At 43.8% G+C, this 14,701-nt stretch overlaps 1 protein-coding gene across 2 annotated transcripts in view; it reads left to right on the plus strand.

The window, feature by feature from the left end:
* Positions 1-1,371: 1,371 nt before the first annotated feature.
* SOBP (sine oculis binding protein homolog) overlaps positions 1,372-14,701 on the plus strand; it is a 117,515-nt gene continuing 104,185 nt past the window's right edge. For both annotated transcript variants that reach the window (XM_061990373.1, XM_061990374.1), the window contains exons 1-3: positions 1,372-1,622; positions 10,600-10,738; positions 12,591-12,776. In XM_061990373.1, coding sequence (XP_061846357.1) covers positions 1,527-1,622; positions 10,600-10,738; positions 12,591-12,776 — 421 coding nt within the window. In that variant the 5' untranslated portion in view covers positions 1,372-1,526. The remainder of the gene's footprint in view (positions 1,623-10,599; positions 10,739-12,590; positions 12,777-14,701) is intronic.

Genomic DNA, 14,701 nt, shown 5'->3' on the forward strand with positions numbered 1-14,701 from the left:
AGAGCCTTCTTCGGCGTCTCCACGAGGTCCTGCCGCTCTGAGAAAACAATCGATCGGATCTCGTTTTCTTCCCCCCAACATCTGCCTGATTCTTTCAGGCAGTGAGGGGAGTGGCAGCGCTTTCGCTTCACAGCGGCCGTGACCTTACGCTGCGGATGGGCTCTGGGATTTTACAGACTGAGGTCTGGTTGCTATCTCGTGTTTTGATTCTCGCTGCTTTAACAGCTAACACCATGCAAAAACCCAGTTTCTTCCTATTTTCAGTGCCACGAGGGAAAATGTGCTCCGTGTCTCTACTGAAGCCGGCGAGCAAGGCTCATTTTAAGTCACGGAACGAGCAGAGGAGTTCCGCTCAACTTTTCGTACTGGAAAACGTCAGCGATTTAAGCTTCAGAAGCAGGGAATGTAAATTAGACATTGTTGCACGCAAAACGAACTTATCTTTGACAGGCGAAACAAGAGATTTTTATGAGGAGCCTACTCATACGCGCACGGAACGCAGTTTATCTTTCGACTGCGGGTTTGGTATGGTTTTTTTTTGAAAACCAATTAAAATTTTAAGGTGTACTGCAGTCATAACGAGAACCCCCCCCACAATTACGATTTCGTCTAATGGAACAATGGACACCCCCGTAGTGCCCTGTGCTGTACCGGGTAATTAGGGAGTGCCAGGGAGCGGGAAAGCACAACCCAGGAATAATCAATGTATCCCCCACAGTGTGTACTGTAATCCTGCACCGCGCCGCTGAAGCGCGTCCCACCAAACCGTTCATCCTCACCTCCCCGGCGCGGAGAAAGGGGAAAACGGGAGTCTCCGGAGCTCGACTGCGGCGGGGCCGGGCGGGCACCGCGCCAGCCGTACCGGGCACCGTGGGGAGAGCGGAAAGCCGTGCCGGGCGGGCAGCGGCGGTAGCGTGGAGGGCCGTGAGGGCGGGCAGCGGGGCGCGGCGGCGGCACCCCAGCGCTGAGGGCAGCTCGCGTGGACCCTCCGCTGCGAGGGGGAGGCATACGGCCCCCCCCACCCTCCCTCCCCACTCCCGACAGGGGGCGGGGGCGCACCGCCCCCTCCGCTCCGCCCGGTGCTCGGCTCCCATGGCGGGCAGCGGCGGCCGATTCGGTGTCGGCAAGCCCCGCCCGCCGGCGGGCCGAGGCCGAGGCCGGCCTCCCCCTTCCCTCCGCCGCCCCCTCCGCGGCAGCCCGCCAGCAGCGCCACAGCAGGCGCGGGGCCGGCTCGTTCCGCGCTGCCTCTCGCCCGCCCGCCCTGCCGCCCCGCCGCGCCGCTCCCATGCAGGCCGGCGGCGAGGCAGAAGATGGCTGACTCGCCGGGGCACCCGCGCCCCTGCCCGCCCGCGCCCCTCGCCCGCCCGCCGCCTCCGCCGCCGCCGCCGCGCTCCCCCCGGGCCCTCCGCGGCGCCGCCTGCCACCACTGAGAGCCGCCGCCGCCGCCGCTCCCCCCCCCGCGCCCCTCCCGGCCCCCCCAGAGCACCAGCAGCCATTTCATCTCCACCACCAAGTAGGCGCAAAAAATGGCAGAAATGGAGAAAGAAGGGAGACCTCCCGAAAATAAAAGGAGTAGGAAGCCGGCTCACCCGGTGAAGCGGGAGATCAACGAGGAGATGAAGGTAGGTGCCTGTGATGGGGAAGGGAGCGGGGGTGTCCCCCCCCGCCCCCCCTCCTCCGTGCATGGAAACGAAATAAGAAAGGATCTCTTGTCATTTTTTTTTTTTTTTGTAGGATGCACTGAATGTGTCTCAACTCCGCCTCCTGGGCTGAAAACAGAGACGAATTCACAGGCTGCAAATCCTGTTCATTGACCAGCTCTGATTTATTTATTTAAAAACAAAACAAAACAAAACAAATCACCCTCAGAACAAGTCTCCCTCGTTGGGCTTTTAAGCTCCTTGGGTGCCAGTGATGAGCCTTTTGTTTGTTTGTTTTTTCTTTCTATTGCCACCCTCTCAGGTAGCTGGGAAGCCCTAAAGTTAGGAAAGAAAGAGACCCCTTTTAAACATTATATTTCTCTTCTTTTTCAGTAGCCAGCTGCAGCTGTGTAATTAAATTGTCAAAGTGAAATGTTACGGTCTGAGCCGCGCATATTTCTCGCACTTAAACGCGTGGAGACCCTTTTTCTCTCCTTCTCCCTCTCGCTGCCGCCTCCTTCTCTGCTTGACGGGTGCTCCGCTTGGCACTTCACCACAGCGGCAGAGGTGTTGCCGAGAGGTGGCTGTCCGAGGGCTGCTTTGGATGGAAATGTTTATTTTATGGTACGGAGAGCCGTCTTCCCTGATAGGAACCGATGCCAGTGCAGCTGTGCTCTGGAGGTAGCACTTGGAAGCGGCTCCTCCAGATGTTAGAGTGGCTGCGATGGCACAAAAATGTTATGTTGGGATTTCTTTTATTGTTAGGACATTGCTCCAGGCTTGGTCGGTCCAATTTTTTTTTGCGCCTGTGTTCTGTGTCTGTTTTACGTCTCTAATTCCCCAAAGTTTAGTACAATGTATTGAGAGACTTCAGTTGAACTTCTTGTGGTTATTCAATGCACAGATAAGTAGCTAAAACGGCATAGATGGCCTGGTTGTGAGATAGAGCTGCCGACATTTACTTTGAATATGTCATTTGTTAAAAAGCTGGTTCTGAGTGGAGGACTGCCTGGAAAATGTCACGCATTCGCATCGAGCGTGTGCTACATAGGAGAGTATGTAAATATGCATGGTGCCTAGTGAAAATATCTTTGTGTTCCGGGGCATTGATCTCCTCGTGTAAAAATTAAACGAGAATGCACAATCCCCTCCTCTCTCCCTCTTTCGCACACCACTAATTCCGGTTAGGTGCCCTTTCCTGCCTAAGGCAGGCGTTCTTTCTCCTGCAGCCTGCATAATGAGCGTGTAGACAGATCTATGTGCACATCAAGTGGAAATGTGGACAAGAGTAGTATTAGGGGAACGAAACAAATAATGTGTCCGTGTATCTCTTTGGAAACTAAACCATACTAGTTTCGGATCCCGAGGAGCGGGGATTATTCTTTGCAAGATGTATATATGACATCCTGTTTTTGGAGGGGGCTCTCTGCAGGCACCAGAGAGTAAGAGTCAATGCTCGTTGTAATCCCACATAGTTTCGAGGACTGCAGAGGTCTCTAGTACAGGGCATTGGCCCCTTAGAGCATCGCCTAATGCGATCTGTATGGATTGCAGCTTTTAAGTTTCATAGGTTCTAGAATTACAAATTAGCTAATTTTAATCAAAACATGTGAAATGTTATCCTGGCTGGATATAAAGGCTGACTGTGCTGGATCCTCTGGGTTTGTTTTGTTTACTTTGGCTGCAGGCACACTCAGCGGTTTGGGAGATAGTTGTTCTTCTACAGTATAACAGATGTTTGTCTGAAAGGATGAGGAAGAAACAAAAACAACATTGTGTGAAGGAGAAAAATTACACAATTTTAAACTAATGCTTTGGTATTAAGCACTGACATTGCCCTTCGTGTAGAGAGTTTCTCTTTCTTAATCCTGGGTAGCTGCTTAAGGTTCAAAACCTCAGGGTTTCGTCTGGCTTAAAAATTAAAGGTGGGTAGAAACAGCATTTTGAACTGATGTGATTTCTGGTTGAGAGTGAGATAGCTGATGGCATTACCTTTCATAAAACACAGTCCACCTTTCAGTGTGAGCTCTACTATATATGCTCTGCATTTTAGTAGGACTGTTGGCTGTGGTCATCCAAGAAGGGGAAAGAGGGGGAACAACAACAACAACAAGATGGTTTGAATTTTTGGCTGGTTGAGAAAGCTAAAATCCTGTGGTGATCATTTAATCTCTTTCTTTACCGATGAATTAAGATGTCTAGTTGTTCTTCATAAGGCCAAGGAGTACAGTAATGTAACAAATTGGTTACACTGTGCAAAATGTTTGCAGCAAAATGACAGAGGGAGCACAATGTGCCCTTGTGTATGTTCATATCTGTAATGTTCAAACAGGCTGACTGTTTCCCTTCAGCTGAACTGCTTTCATCTGGACCAGTGTAAAATAAGCTCTGGTAAGTAATCACGGCAGAGCAGAAAGAAAGGAATGTATACAGCAATAGACAGCCTAAGCTGTAAAAACTGTAACCCGAGTATCAGCAGCAGATCAGATATCAAGGCTTTAAGGTAGGGGAAATGAAAGAGATGAAGGGGAGGAAAAGACAAGAGAGGGAATGGAAAAGTCAGCTTGGAAAGTGAAGGAGAAGTAGGAGGGCCCCCTCAGGGAAATTTGGCTCAGGGATTAGGGAATTTTATCATGGTGTATGGTGACCTACTCAGGTTTCAGCCCACGTTGGATCAGATTGCCTCCCTTTGCTAGCAGAAAGAAAAAGGGCTGGTGTATATGTATTTTTTTTTCTTCCCCTCCCCTCCCCTTCAGATAATAAAAAGGCTATTGGTACAAGTGTCTATTTTAAGTACAGCAAATGCAGGGCACTATTGAATGAGCAATAAAATTATCTCATCACAGAGACTTCCTTCAAGATTTGCTGTTTGATACAGTCAGGTATTTACTCAAGAAGGATCGCAACATCTAACTGCCTGGTTTGGTGTCTTCCAACAGTAACGTCACAGCTCGGTTTTGACATGACTGAGTGGATATTCAGGTTGCTTGCTCTTTCCTTATGCCAGATATTAAGTTACACTTTTGTTATCGCTAACCTAATGTACATGATGGTTATAACAAATTTGAATTTGATACAATGTTGTGTTCAAAAAGTACATGGCTCTGCACAGTTTTCTGATATTACATTTCAATGGAAAATACATTTGGGGGAACTATTTTGTTTCGCTGTGACCTTCACAGCTTCTCTTTCTTTTTTCTAGTTATTTTTGTCTTCTGTCCCCCTTCCTCCTTCGGATGAAACTTTCATTTTTTTACTTCTGGAGGCAGTGTTGTTCATCTCATGCTTGGGAAGAAGAGCAGATAGTTATCTCAGTGCCACTTCTCAGTCGCTGGTGAATAACGAGACACCCAATAGATCCAAAGCTATCGGATATCTGTGTTTTTTGCAGTTTAATTGATGACAGCACTCGTCAGGGCGCGGTCATGGCTTCCCCATCCATCTCTCCTCAGCTTATTTCCATTTGCCATGCCGCTGCCAGGTAGCAGTGCTGCTCAGGAGGAATGCTTAGGCGCTCTGCAATGTTGCAAAAAGATATCCGGTGCTGGATTGCACTGGAAGTTCTCCTCAAGAAAAAAAGACAACGTAGCCCCATCTCTCAGTCAGTTGAAAGGCAAGCAATTAATCTGTGCTGTGATTTCACAGGGCTGCTCCATGCGCCCAAGGTGTTTACCATCTCTAAATATTCTCAATAACTAATTTGTATCTAAAATTCGGCTTCATTCCTGATGCCTAGGGCTTAAGACAGCCCCATCTGTTACAGTTTAATAGTAAACTCATCAGAAGATCTTTCAGCTTGGTGTTTTAATGTTCCCTGTTTGGCATTTAAAAGTACTACTGTCAGAAGGAAGAGAGTGGTGAGGCAGGCGTAGCGGCATTGCGCCTGGAGCAAGCCAGATCGCTTGGAAGACTCCAAGGAAACTCCTCCCTTCTCTCCTGAAAAGCAAAAAAATGTCTTTGGGAAAGTGGAAAAGCAGACAGACTTTATCAGTTGCAGTATTTCAAGAAAGTGAGGTGGAGGGGTTTGGGGTTTTTTTAATGTAGAGTCTGCATAGAAAGAGTTTTGTGGGATGACTGCAAAAAAGGGAGTTGTGTTGACTGCACAGGGAGCGTCACCTGCCTGTGCACTGCAGAACTAGTGCTTCCCCAAACAGAGTGAGCATTACAGAACCAAACGTGTACGTGGGAGGAGAAGGGAAATTAAAGCATCAAGAAATTTTGCTTTCTGATAGAATCAAGGTCTAGCCATAAGAAACAATATGGTGACAACACAAATGAGCAAAGAAAGTGAGGGCTGATAAAAAAAGAAATAATTCCAAAACAAAAATCAAAGTTTATATTGTGACTACAGAAACTTTTTTATTTCCTCAGTGCAGTGAAAGTGAAAAGTGAATTTGTGGGGCTCTGCATAGAGTGGGTTATGCAGGCAAGGAAGTGGAATGGAGCCACTGTGCTTCCTCCCAGATCTGAAATAAACATTCAGCAGTAAAACCTAGAAGAAAATGAGTCTGACAGACTCATTCTCCTCTGCGTTTCCTGCCTCCGTGTTTGCCAGGCCTCGTTCGGTGAAGCCAGGCCTTGCCCCCTGTGAATAAGGTTCGTAGAGAAGGAAAGGCGAGAGGTCTAAGATGGAAAGAGAAGCATGACTTAGCTTCAGAATGTATTAATTAGCAAAGATTTGGGAAAAAATATGCATTGCAATGTAAAAAATCTAGCTGTAGGGGTAGTGTTACGATGAAGTGAATCCTAAAGTGGGAATAAACGTGATTGTATTTTTACTGCCTGGCATATAAGTCTGTCTCACAAAGGAGAGAAACCACAGTCTGGCAAGTCAACGCACTCTTCTTCATCTGCCTTGTGAATAGGAAGCAAATTCAAGACAAAATACCAGCGAGCACAATAGTTAGTTATCCTGGCTCTTCCAGGAGGGGAGGGTATTTCCATGCAGTACAAGAATAGAGAAATCATACAGTTAAAACATGTAAATTGCACATTGCCCTGCGGTGGTGTTAAGTGGTTTGGGACTTAGCAGGGGGCAAAAAAAGAATTGCTATCTGTGAGGAAGGGAGGGCTTTGGCAGCCTTGTGTGACTGGTGCTACTGGAGCATTTTTGGGCCAGTTTCTTTGGCAGACGTCAGCCAGTTGTGCTGCAGCCATACTGAGTCCCCTGTCAGTTAGGAGGTTTGGTTCTGGTGGGATGCTGACTGCCTGGGTGCGCTGGTGGCTGAAGAGGTTATTGGTGTTTGTACTGCAGCCTCAGGACCCTCACTGCTTGGTGCTTGCTCAAGAGGCCGAGCGTGGTGTTGATGGCATGAGCACAGTAGGATATGGGGCAGGGTTTCTATGCTGCTCAGCTGTGACAGTGGCCCATGCTGCACGTGCCACTGGTGCTCAGTCTCTTGGTTTCCCTGCAGGTGGCTGAGCCTTGCCTCCCAGATAGGACAAAGTTAGATTCTGTGCTGTAATTTTGCAGTGAAATACACAGACCTCTGCAGGGCTCCCTTTGAGTTCAGTGGGATTTGCTCTGAGCTCAAGGGTCCCAGCTTAGCAGTATGATTACTGACTTGGGATTCTATTGATGATGGGCAAGATTTCTTCCAGTGCGCTACTCTTCCACATAGTCCCAGCCCTCTAGCAGGACTGTCAGGTGGCAGCCTCCATCCTGCAGACCTTTCACACTCTTTTAGGGAATGATTCTGAAAGTAGGAATGGACTAGCTCAGAGCCTCTTCGGTCTAGTTACTGCAAAAGCTTGGAATTGCAACTCCTTGCACATCCTCCGTTTGGTCTTCCACGTCTCCTCCTCCTTGAGCTTTGGCAAGTCTACCATCTCTCAATTCAGTTGGTTCCTGTGTATCCTGTTTAATCACTGCTTTTGCTCTCGTGTTTCAATCTCGGGCCCCACATTCTTGTTTTTCTCAAGCACTGTTGCGACAATCATCACCCTTCCCTTCACAAAGGCTTTGAAGCCTGTACATATTTCAGTGAGGTTCTGTTCTGCATGTACAGGTTGTGTATTAATTATCTTGCTACTTTTCCTTAACTTCATCAAGAATTGGGCTTTTTTTGCCTCCCTCCCCCCAATATTTACACAGAGGAAAAAATGTCTCATCTCATCATTTTTGCTCTATTGCCACCACATTGGTTTTTACAAATCTGCATCTTGTTATTGTATCTTGAATTGATGTAGATTGGGCCTACTGTTGCAATGGAAGAAGGCAGAATATGTGGAAACAATGAAATGATAGTGGTCAGCTCCAGGGCAGTGGCTTCAGCAAGGACGTATCTCAGCTTTGACTACCAGCTTGCTAAGGATGGGATCATCCTCTTGGTTTGCTCTGTATAAAGTGCTATATAACGAAGCCCTGGCTGTCAGACATTGAGAGAATAAAGTGGCTTACTTTTTTTTACTGCTAATGTGCAACCTAGTTGTACTCTAATGAAGCTAGTAGGAAAGACCTTGCTGATTATTTTTTTGGAAGTTGAGTCTCTACAACGGGTAATTTCGAAATCAGGTTTTTTTTTTCATTCGCTTTTTTTGTATCACTCATCGTCGATAGTAAAAGCAAGACTTGAAAAATGCTTAAACTTTGTGCTGTTACAAAGCCAACCATCACTTTGACTTGATTCTCAAGAGACATGTACACATATGAATGTACATGAAAAAATAAACGTATGTACAGCCTTGCTTACATATTCCTTGACAAGTAATTAGAAATTACTCGTTGTCTGAGTTGAGCAACAGCACAAATGAAACACAAAGCATCCACAGGAGGCAAATTTAGAGCTACTCAATTGATTTGGTTTGCATGGGTTTTAAGTCGGGAAGACTTTGTCAATTGGTCTCTACCTTGCTAGATTAGGCTCTAGGGCTGCATCTCTATAGTTGGGGTTTAGAAAAGCATGGGCAGCTGGCAGAGCGTGCCTTTGGGGTTCCATGGACCCCTCTGTTCAGGCCACTCTGGGTGAGCTGCAGTGGCCAGAGTTTCACTCCCTATTTCGAGGTTGTTTTGTTGTTGGATTCGCCATGTGTTAGAGACAAGATTAGTGCATTGGGACTTTCAATGCTGAGAGAGAAGTTTTCTAAACAGCTAAAACCGAAAGGAACAAAAATTTAGAAAAGTGTCCTGGTTTTGCTACTATTTAAAACACTTAACACTGCACCATTCAAATGAGAGTTTAAATATGTATTCTAGAAGTGAGTGTAGGTGTTAGCCACATTACGCTGCATTGTACTCATTGTTGCAAACCGTAGTAATGAGATAGTTCAGATGTAACTGGCTATCATACTTGTAATGCTGGCAGTAGAGGTACAATGCTGCAATATTTTGCACGGGACAGCCGTGGAATCGAGATTTCCAGCAGGAGGTCAAGGGAAAATGAATGGGGGAAGAAACAAAAGAAAATTGATGCTCCAGGGGTCTGCTCTTGGGTTTTGTTGTAGTTTTTCTTTCCCTGAAATGTGTGTTTGTGGCATAATTGCACAGATGATACTCCCGGAAGAGTACAAATTGCTTGTGTTTATTGCTTATAGCTGCTTTACCGTACTCTTTGAGTGACAGGAACACCTATGCAATCTGGTGTGATGGATGAGCCAGGAGCAGTGCAGTGCTCTTGATGTTCTGGGGCAAAGTGCCTGCTGTAGCTATGAATTTGGAAGCAGTTGTCATCTGATGCATTTTATTTATCTATTTAAAGGACTGGAGAATTGCTGTGTTCTATCGTTAGACTTGCTCCCACTCAAAAATTAAACTAGAGCAGATACTAGACAAAATCTAGCAACCTTAAAATTTGACATCTACCATTTGTTTTGAATTAGTGTTGTGTTTTCCTTACGCCTTTGCTGGCATCTAGAGTCTCTGGAGATAGTGTTTATCCAGGAGCATTATTTTAGATATCATGATCTTACAAGAAATTGAAGTTTGGAATTTGTTTTAGAAGAGTGCTAACAAAAAACAAATGCAGAGACCAAATGGAAAGGCTTTGTGTGGCTTTTTCATTTCATTTTATAGTGGTCATGCCACTTTAAACTGATCTTTGCCGTCGCAGTAATTCATTAACTGGTTTCCTTTGGTAGTTCCCTATGTCTGTAAGCTGTAGAGCTCCATGGCACTATTTGGTTTCAGAAACCTTTGTTGCTTGGCTGCAGCTTTCTTGACTTTCTCCACTAAACACCCTGGCCCAGCAATGATCTTCTTCTAGAGAAATATTTTTGCCACGTGACCTAGACGAGATGTTTTTAATACAATTTGGGAGTTATGACAGTCATGTTCCGTACTTTGCATTTCCATACAAACATAAGATGTGACCACACGGCTGCTTTGAAATCGGCTTGAAAATAAATACTGCAAAACCGAGAAAGGTTTCTTAAACGAATATAAGAGGCATTTGTATGAGACGCTATGGTAAAATGCTTTCACGGTGAAGAGTTTTTAAGTGGTTTGACTATGCAAGGGATTATAACTCTGACAAAAAAAAAGTATTTGCTGTGATTTTGTTTGACTTGGTTCATGGGCACCTCAAGGAAGTGTAATTGTGTCAGTGACCTGCTCCTGCTGAAAAGGCTGTGGTGCAGTAAGATTGATTAACTGCTGGTTTGCTGTTATTCTCTTGCTGTAGTCTTAAATATTTTATGGCAACATAGACAAGTTTGTGTGACAGATGTATGTTAAAATATTTCTGATGTTGGATGCCACAGCAAAAGTCATAAATAACGCTCCTTTTCATTTTCTTTAAATTTCAGATGTATGAGTCTCTGTCATAATTACATGTGCCAGTTGGAGATTTAAATGCATTACACTTTATGCACTTGACTTATGAAACGAACATTAGTCTTTGAGGAGGTGGGCCAAACCTGACACTTCCTCGTGTAGTGTAGATGCTGTTCAATTTATGCAGTCCTCCCTTCCTTCCAAATGCTTATTGATTACATAAATAAGTAGGTAATTTTTCTCTTTCAGAACTTTGCAGAAAACACTATGAATGAGCTCCTTGGCTGGTATGGTTATGATAAGGTTGAATTGAAAGATGGAGAAGATATTGAATTCAGGAACTACTCAGCAGACGGGGAAAGCCGCCAGCACATTTCTGTTCTCAAAGGTAATGAGACTTCATGTTTCTGTGTTCATGCAAAGAAGGATTAATACCTCAACCTGTCTGAATTGGCATGGATTTGGAAGCATGTTCTGCTGCTTGCTTTGTAGTTGGTTTACATAAAAATATCTGAGAGTGCCTTCTAGTATGAGGAAAATCACTTAACAAAATTGCTGTTAGTAGGCACCTACTAACGTATCTTCACAAATAATACCTTTTGTGAGTCAGATGAAAGGCATGTACGTGTGGTACCAGTAAACTCACAACTGGAAAAAAGAGAGTGCCTGTTCTTAGCAGTGTGGCTTTAAGGAACCCTTTTGATTCTAAAACTAAGGCTTTTTGACCTATGGATTTTTGAAATGCTGAAAGATTTTGAGCTGAAATATTCACGATGCATGTAGGAATGAGCATGAGGGTTCACAAAAAGCTCCTCATCCATGTTTGTACTATGTTATCTTCTGCAAGTGCAGTGTTAGTTCTGCAGAGGTGGAATTTGTTTGTGACAGTGCTGGACCTTTGTGATTCCAAATGTGAAGGGTGAGATCCGGTATGTTTGTACATACTGGATTAGTTCAGTTGCTGTCTTCCAACTCTTCAGTTACAGGGACTGAGTAGAGACTTGTGATCAGAGTGAAGAACAGGGAATTACTATGTCTTACATGTCTTTATCTAACAAGCATTCCTCAAAAGAGAAGCAAAGAGAAGAAGTGGCAGCAGATTCTCTGTTCTTCAGCTGACAGTTTTCACTGTATTTGTGGCCAGCAGCTGTTTGGGTTTTCTTTCTGATGGCCAGCAGCAGTACTCTATTAAGTGAGTGGTGCAGTGAGATTGTGCAATGAATACCAGAGAGACCAGTTCTGAAGGAGAAATGGCTAGAAAAAAGGTGGAAAAATTAGAGATAAGGTGAAATACCCTGATGATGTTGAAATTGAACGTTCACAGCTTGTTAGTTCTATAGTGTTGTTGGTGATCAGTATCTATTTTTCGTTGATGATTGGATGTCATTAAGCCACCTTTGAAGGAACTTGTTCCTCTATAGTAATGTGATTCATTAATTTCTGTTTTAAGAAATAGATATTTTATTGAATGATTTGTGTCTCCAGTCTATGCCTGATGAAATGTGATACACTTTTTCCTGTAGACACATGGTACAAATGATATGTTTTATGTATTGAATGAAGATGTCAAATACCTGTGACAGGTAGAAATTTTTGGTGTGTATGCAATCAACGTGAGGGGGAAAAAAAGCATGTTTCGTCTTCTGAGAGATAGGAGGAGAGGGAACAGTAAGAACTTAAGTCCTGTCCCATAGATAACTGAGGTGCATTAGAGAAATTCCTACAAATAATCCTGAGGTGATTTGGGATTAAAGAATTGGAATAATAACTGTCATTTCATGCACGCTTTACTGTAATTTTAGTATTTTGTTACTTTCTTTGAATCCTTTCTGTTAATACTGCTCATATTGTTGACAAAGAATTAGGAATTTTTATTTTTCAGTTTAACTTCCTTGCATTGGTGAAGTCACATTACACTGAGTGTGATCATCATGCAAACAGCAGAAGTGAAGGATGGGAATAGGGTGTCATTGATTTAATCAGGTGTACTGAGGATATGCATGACAAAAGAATCCCATCTTTTTTTTGTTAACAAAAAAGAAAGTGAGTTTGGTTTTAAAAAATGAAGCATTTCTGAAGAATTCTGGAAAGTATCTGCTTTTTAGAAGGGAGAATATCTGGGATTATTATGTGTATCCTTCTTATATTAGGGTAAGTAGTGAACAAATTGGTAAAAGTATGTAGGGGCATTTAAGAAATATATTTGTCATACTGTACAATGTGTTCTTTGTGTATTACAGAAAATTCTTTGCCAAAACCAAAATTACCTGAGGACAGTGTTATTTCACCGTACAATATAAACCCAAGCTACCCAGGGCTTGCTACAGGAAATGGACTTTCGGACTCACCAGCCGGGTCGAAAGATCATGGGAATGTACCTATTATTGTCCCATTAATTCCACCACCTTTCATAAAGCCACCAGCAGGTAAATTCTAACAAACATTTAAAAATGTTTACTGTCCTTGATACATCCTGAGTTTTCTAGACCATGATGTCTTACTAAGAGGGTTGATTTCAGAATGTTTAGAAACCAGTTGCAGGGAACTTCAAAATGGATTGAGTGACTTTTTTTGTTGATAGTCTTGAAAAACTTCTGCAAATGTAATGACAACAGATTTGTGCTGCTTGTGGTGCTCTGCATGCTGGATTATAGTCTCAGCACTTCACCAGCATCTGCTTTTAGAGAAAAGAAGATTTTGTTCTGATGAATAAAGCCTTTAAATAAATTAATGGAAGATGATAAAATTAAAAATAAACTCCACGAAGGAAACGGTGAAAGAGACAAAGCCATCAAATCAATATCACGTCTTTAACAAGCTCATCCTGGGAAAACTGTCTCTTAGGTTTTCATTGAAATCTCTGACCGTTGTCTCTTGAGGGTTTAATATGATCTTGACTCTACCCAGGAGACTGCACTGAGATGTTTTACATTTTCATTAGATTTTTATCAGGAGCGATTTTATAACATGCCATTTCTCAGAGTTTGCATGAAAAATTATTTATTCCACACTGCATGCTGCTTACCATAATTTGTGAAAGTAACCCTTGCAGCTATACCGGGGTGATTAATTGTTGTCTTATTGTTTACTACTGTATATGGTGCAATAATTGGTGAATTTGTATAGGAGCAGGTTCAGTCTTTCTTCCGTGGACATCCTCGGTGTCATTCTGGATGGTATTTGGGGGACCGAGGCACCCGAGGAGTAGAGGGTGACCTGCCCAAGAATGGTAGCTCTCCGCACATGGGGAGACAGCTTGGCTAATGAATTTCCACCGGGTGTAAGGATATTTCTGCAAAGGCAGAACAGCTGGTAGAATCAGGTCCCAGATGTTAGATGGTCACCTCTGCCCTTTGTTGCGTTGACTAAAGGTAAAATAGTGATTGGCCCAAGAAAATCTTTGCCTGTTGACAGTCATGTGATGGACTACAGTTGCCCCTCCTAAATTATTTTCAGCCATTGAGTTTTATCTCTAAAGAAATATACTAATATGCTATGAATAATTTTCAAATGTTAGTCAATGTGCATTCACTGCCAAAGACTTTTCATCTATTTTATAGGATATTTGCTAATTACCAAAGCTATTTGGGCCCATTCCTGCAGCCTTTACACAGCTAAAGATCTCAGGCCATATGGGCTGGATCCTCAGCTGTTGTTGATTTGGCCCTAAAGCTTTAATCAAGGGCTTGTGCCATCCCAAGCTATTTTCTCCTCCAATCTGAGTCATGAATGAAATCCAGAATGCTGAATTTGTGGTATGCGAACACAAGGCTATAACATGCATTGTGCAAACTGCCACAGTTGCTGGATTTTTATGATATCAAACAAGCAGGAGGAGATGGAACTATGAAGTAGAAAAACAAATTACTGCAACAGTAGTTAAGCGGACACAGGGGAACCTTGGCCAAGTCCACTGCCTTCTGTTCTTTGCCTGTCCACCTACCATGTGTGATGCCATGACCAAACGTACTGCTAAAGGTAATATGCAGAGGAGGCTCTTCGTAAGTATTTTCCAACTTCAGGTTTTTTAATTCATTAATTCATAATGAATGTTGTTGTTTTATTTGCATGGGGGTACAAACACATAATCTCTGCCTCCTCTAACATTATCCTAGTAATGAGCGCTAGACTACCGTGACTTCTCAGCAGATGAGCTTATTTATCTCACCTTTGTTTTAGAGAGCAAAGTTTGGGAGGACCGGAGGGGGAAGGGAACCACAACCTTTGTGGAGTTTGCAATAAGCATCAGTAGTAATTGTTTTGTTTTATCTTAGGGCGTAGGTGCCCTAGTCATGATCACCCAAAGAGCCTGGCAAGAAACAACTGGTGAATACAAGTAGAAAAAGGAGTA

The sequence above is a fragment of the Colius striatus genome, chromosome 2 (assembly GCF_028858725.1).
Source record: "Colius striatus isolate bColStr4 chromosome 2, bColStr4.1.hap1, whole genome shotgun sequence".
Classification (NCBI taxonomy): Eukaryota; Metazoa; Chordata; class Aves; order Coliiformes; family Coliidae; genus Colius; species Colius striatus.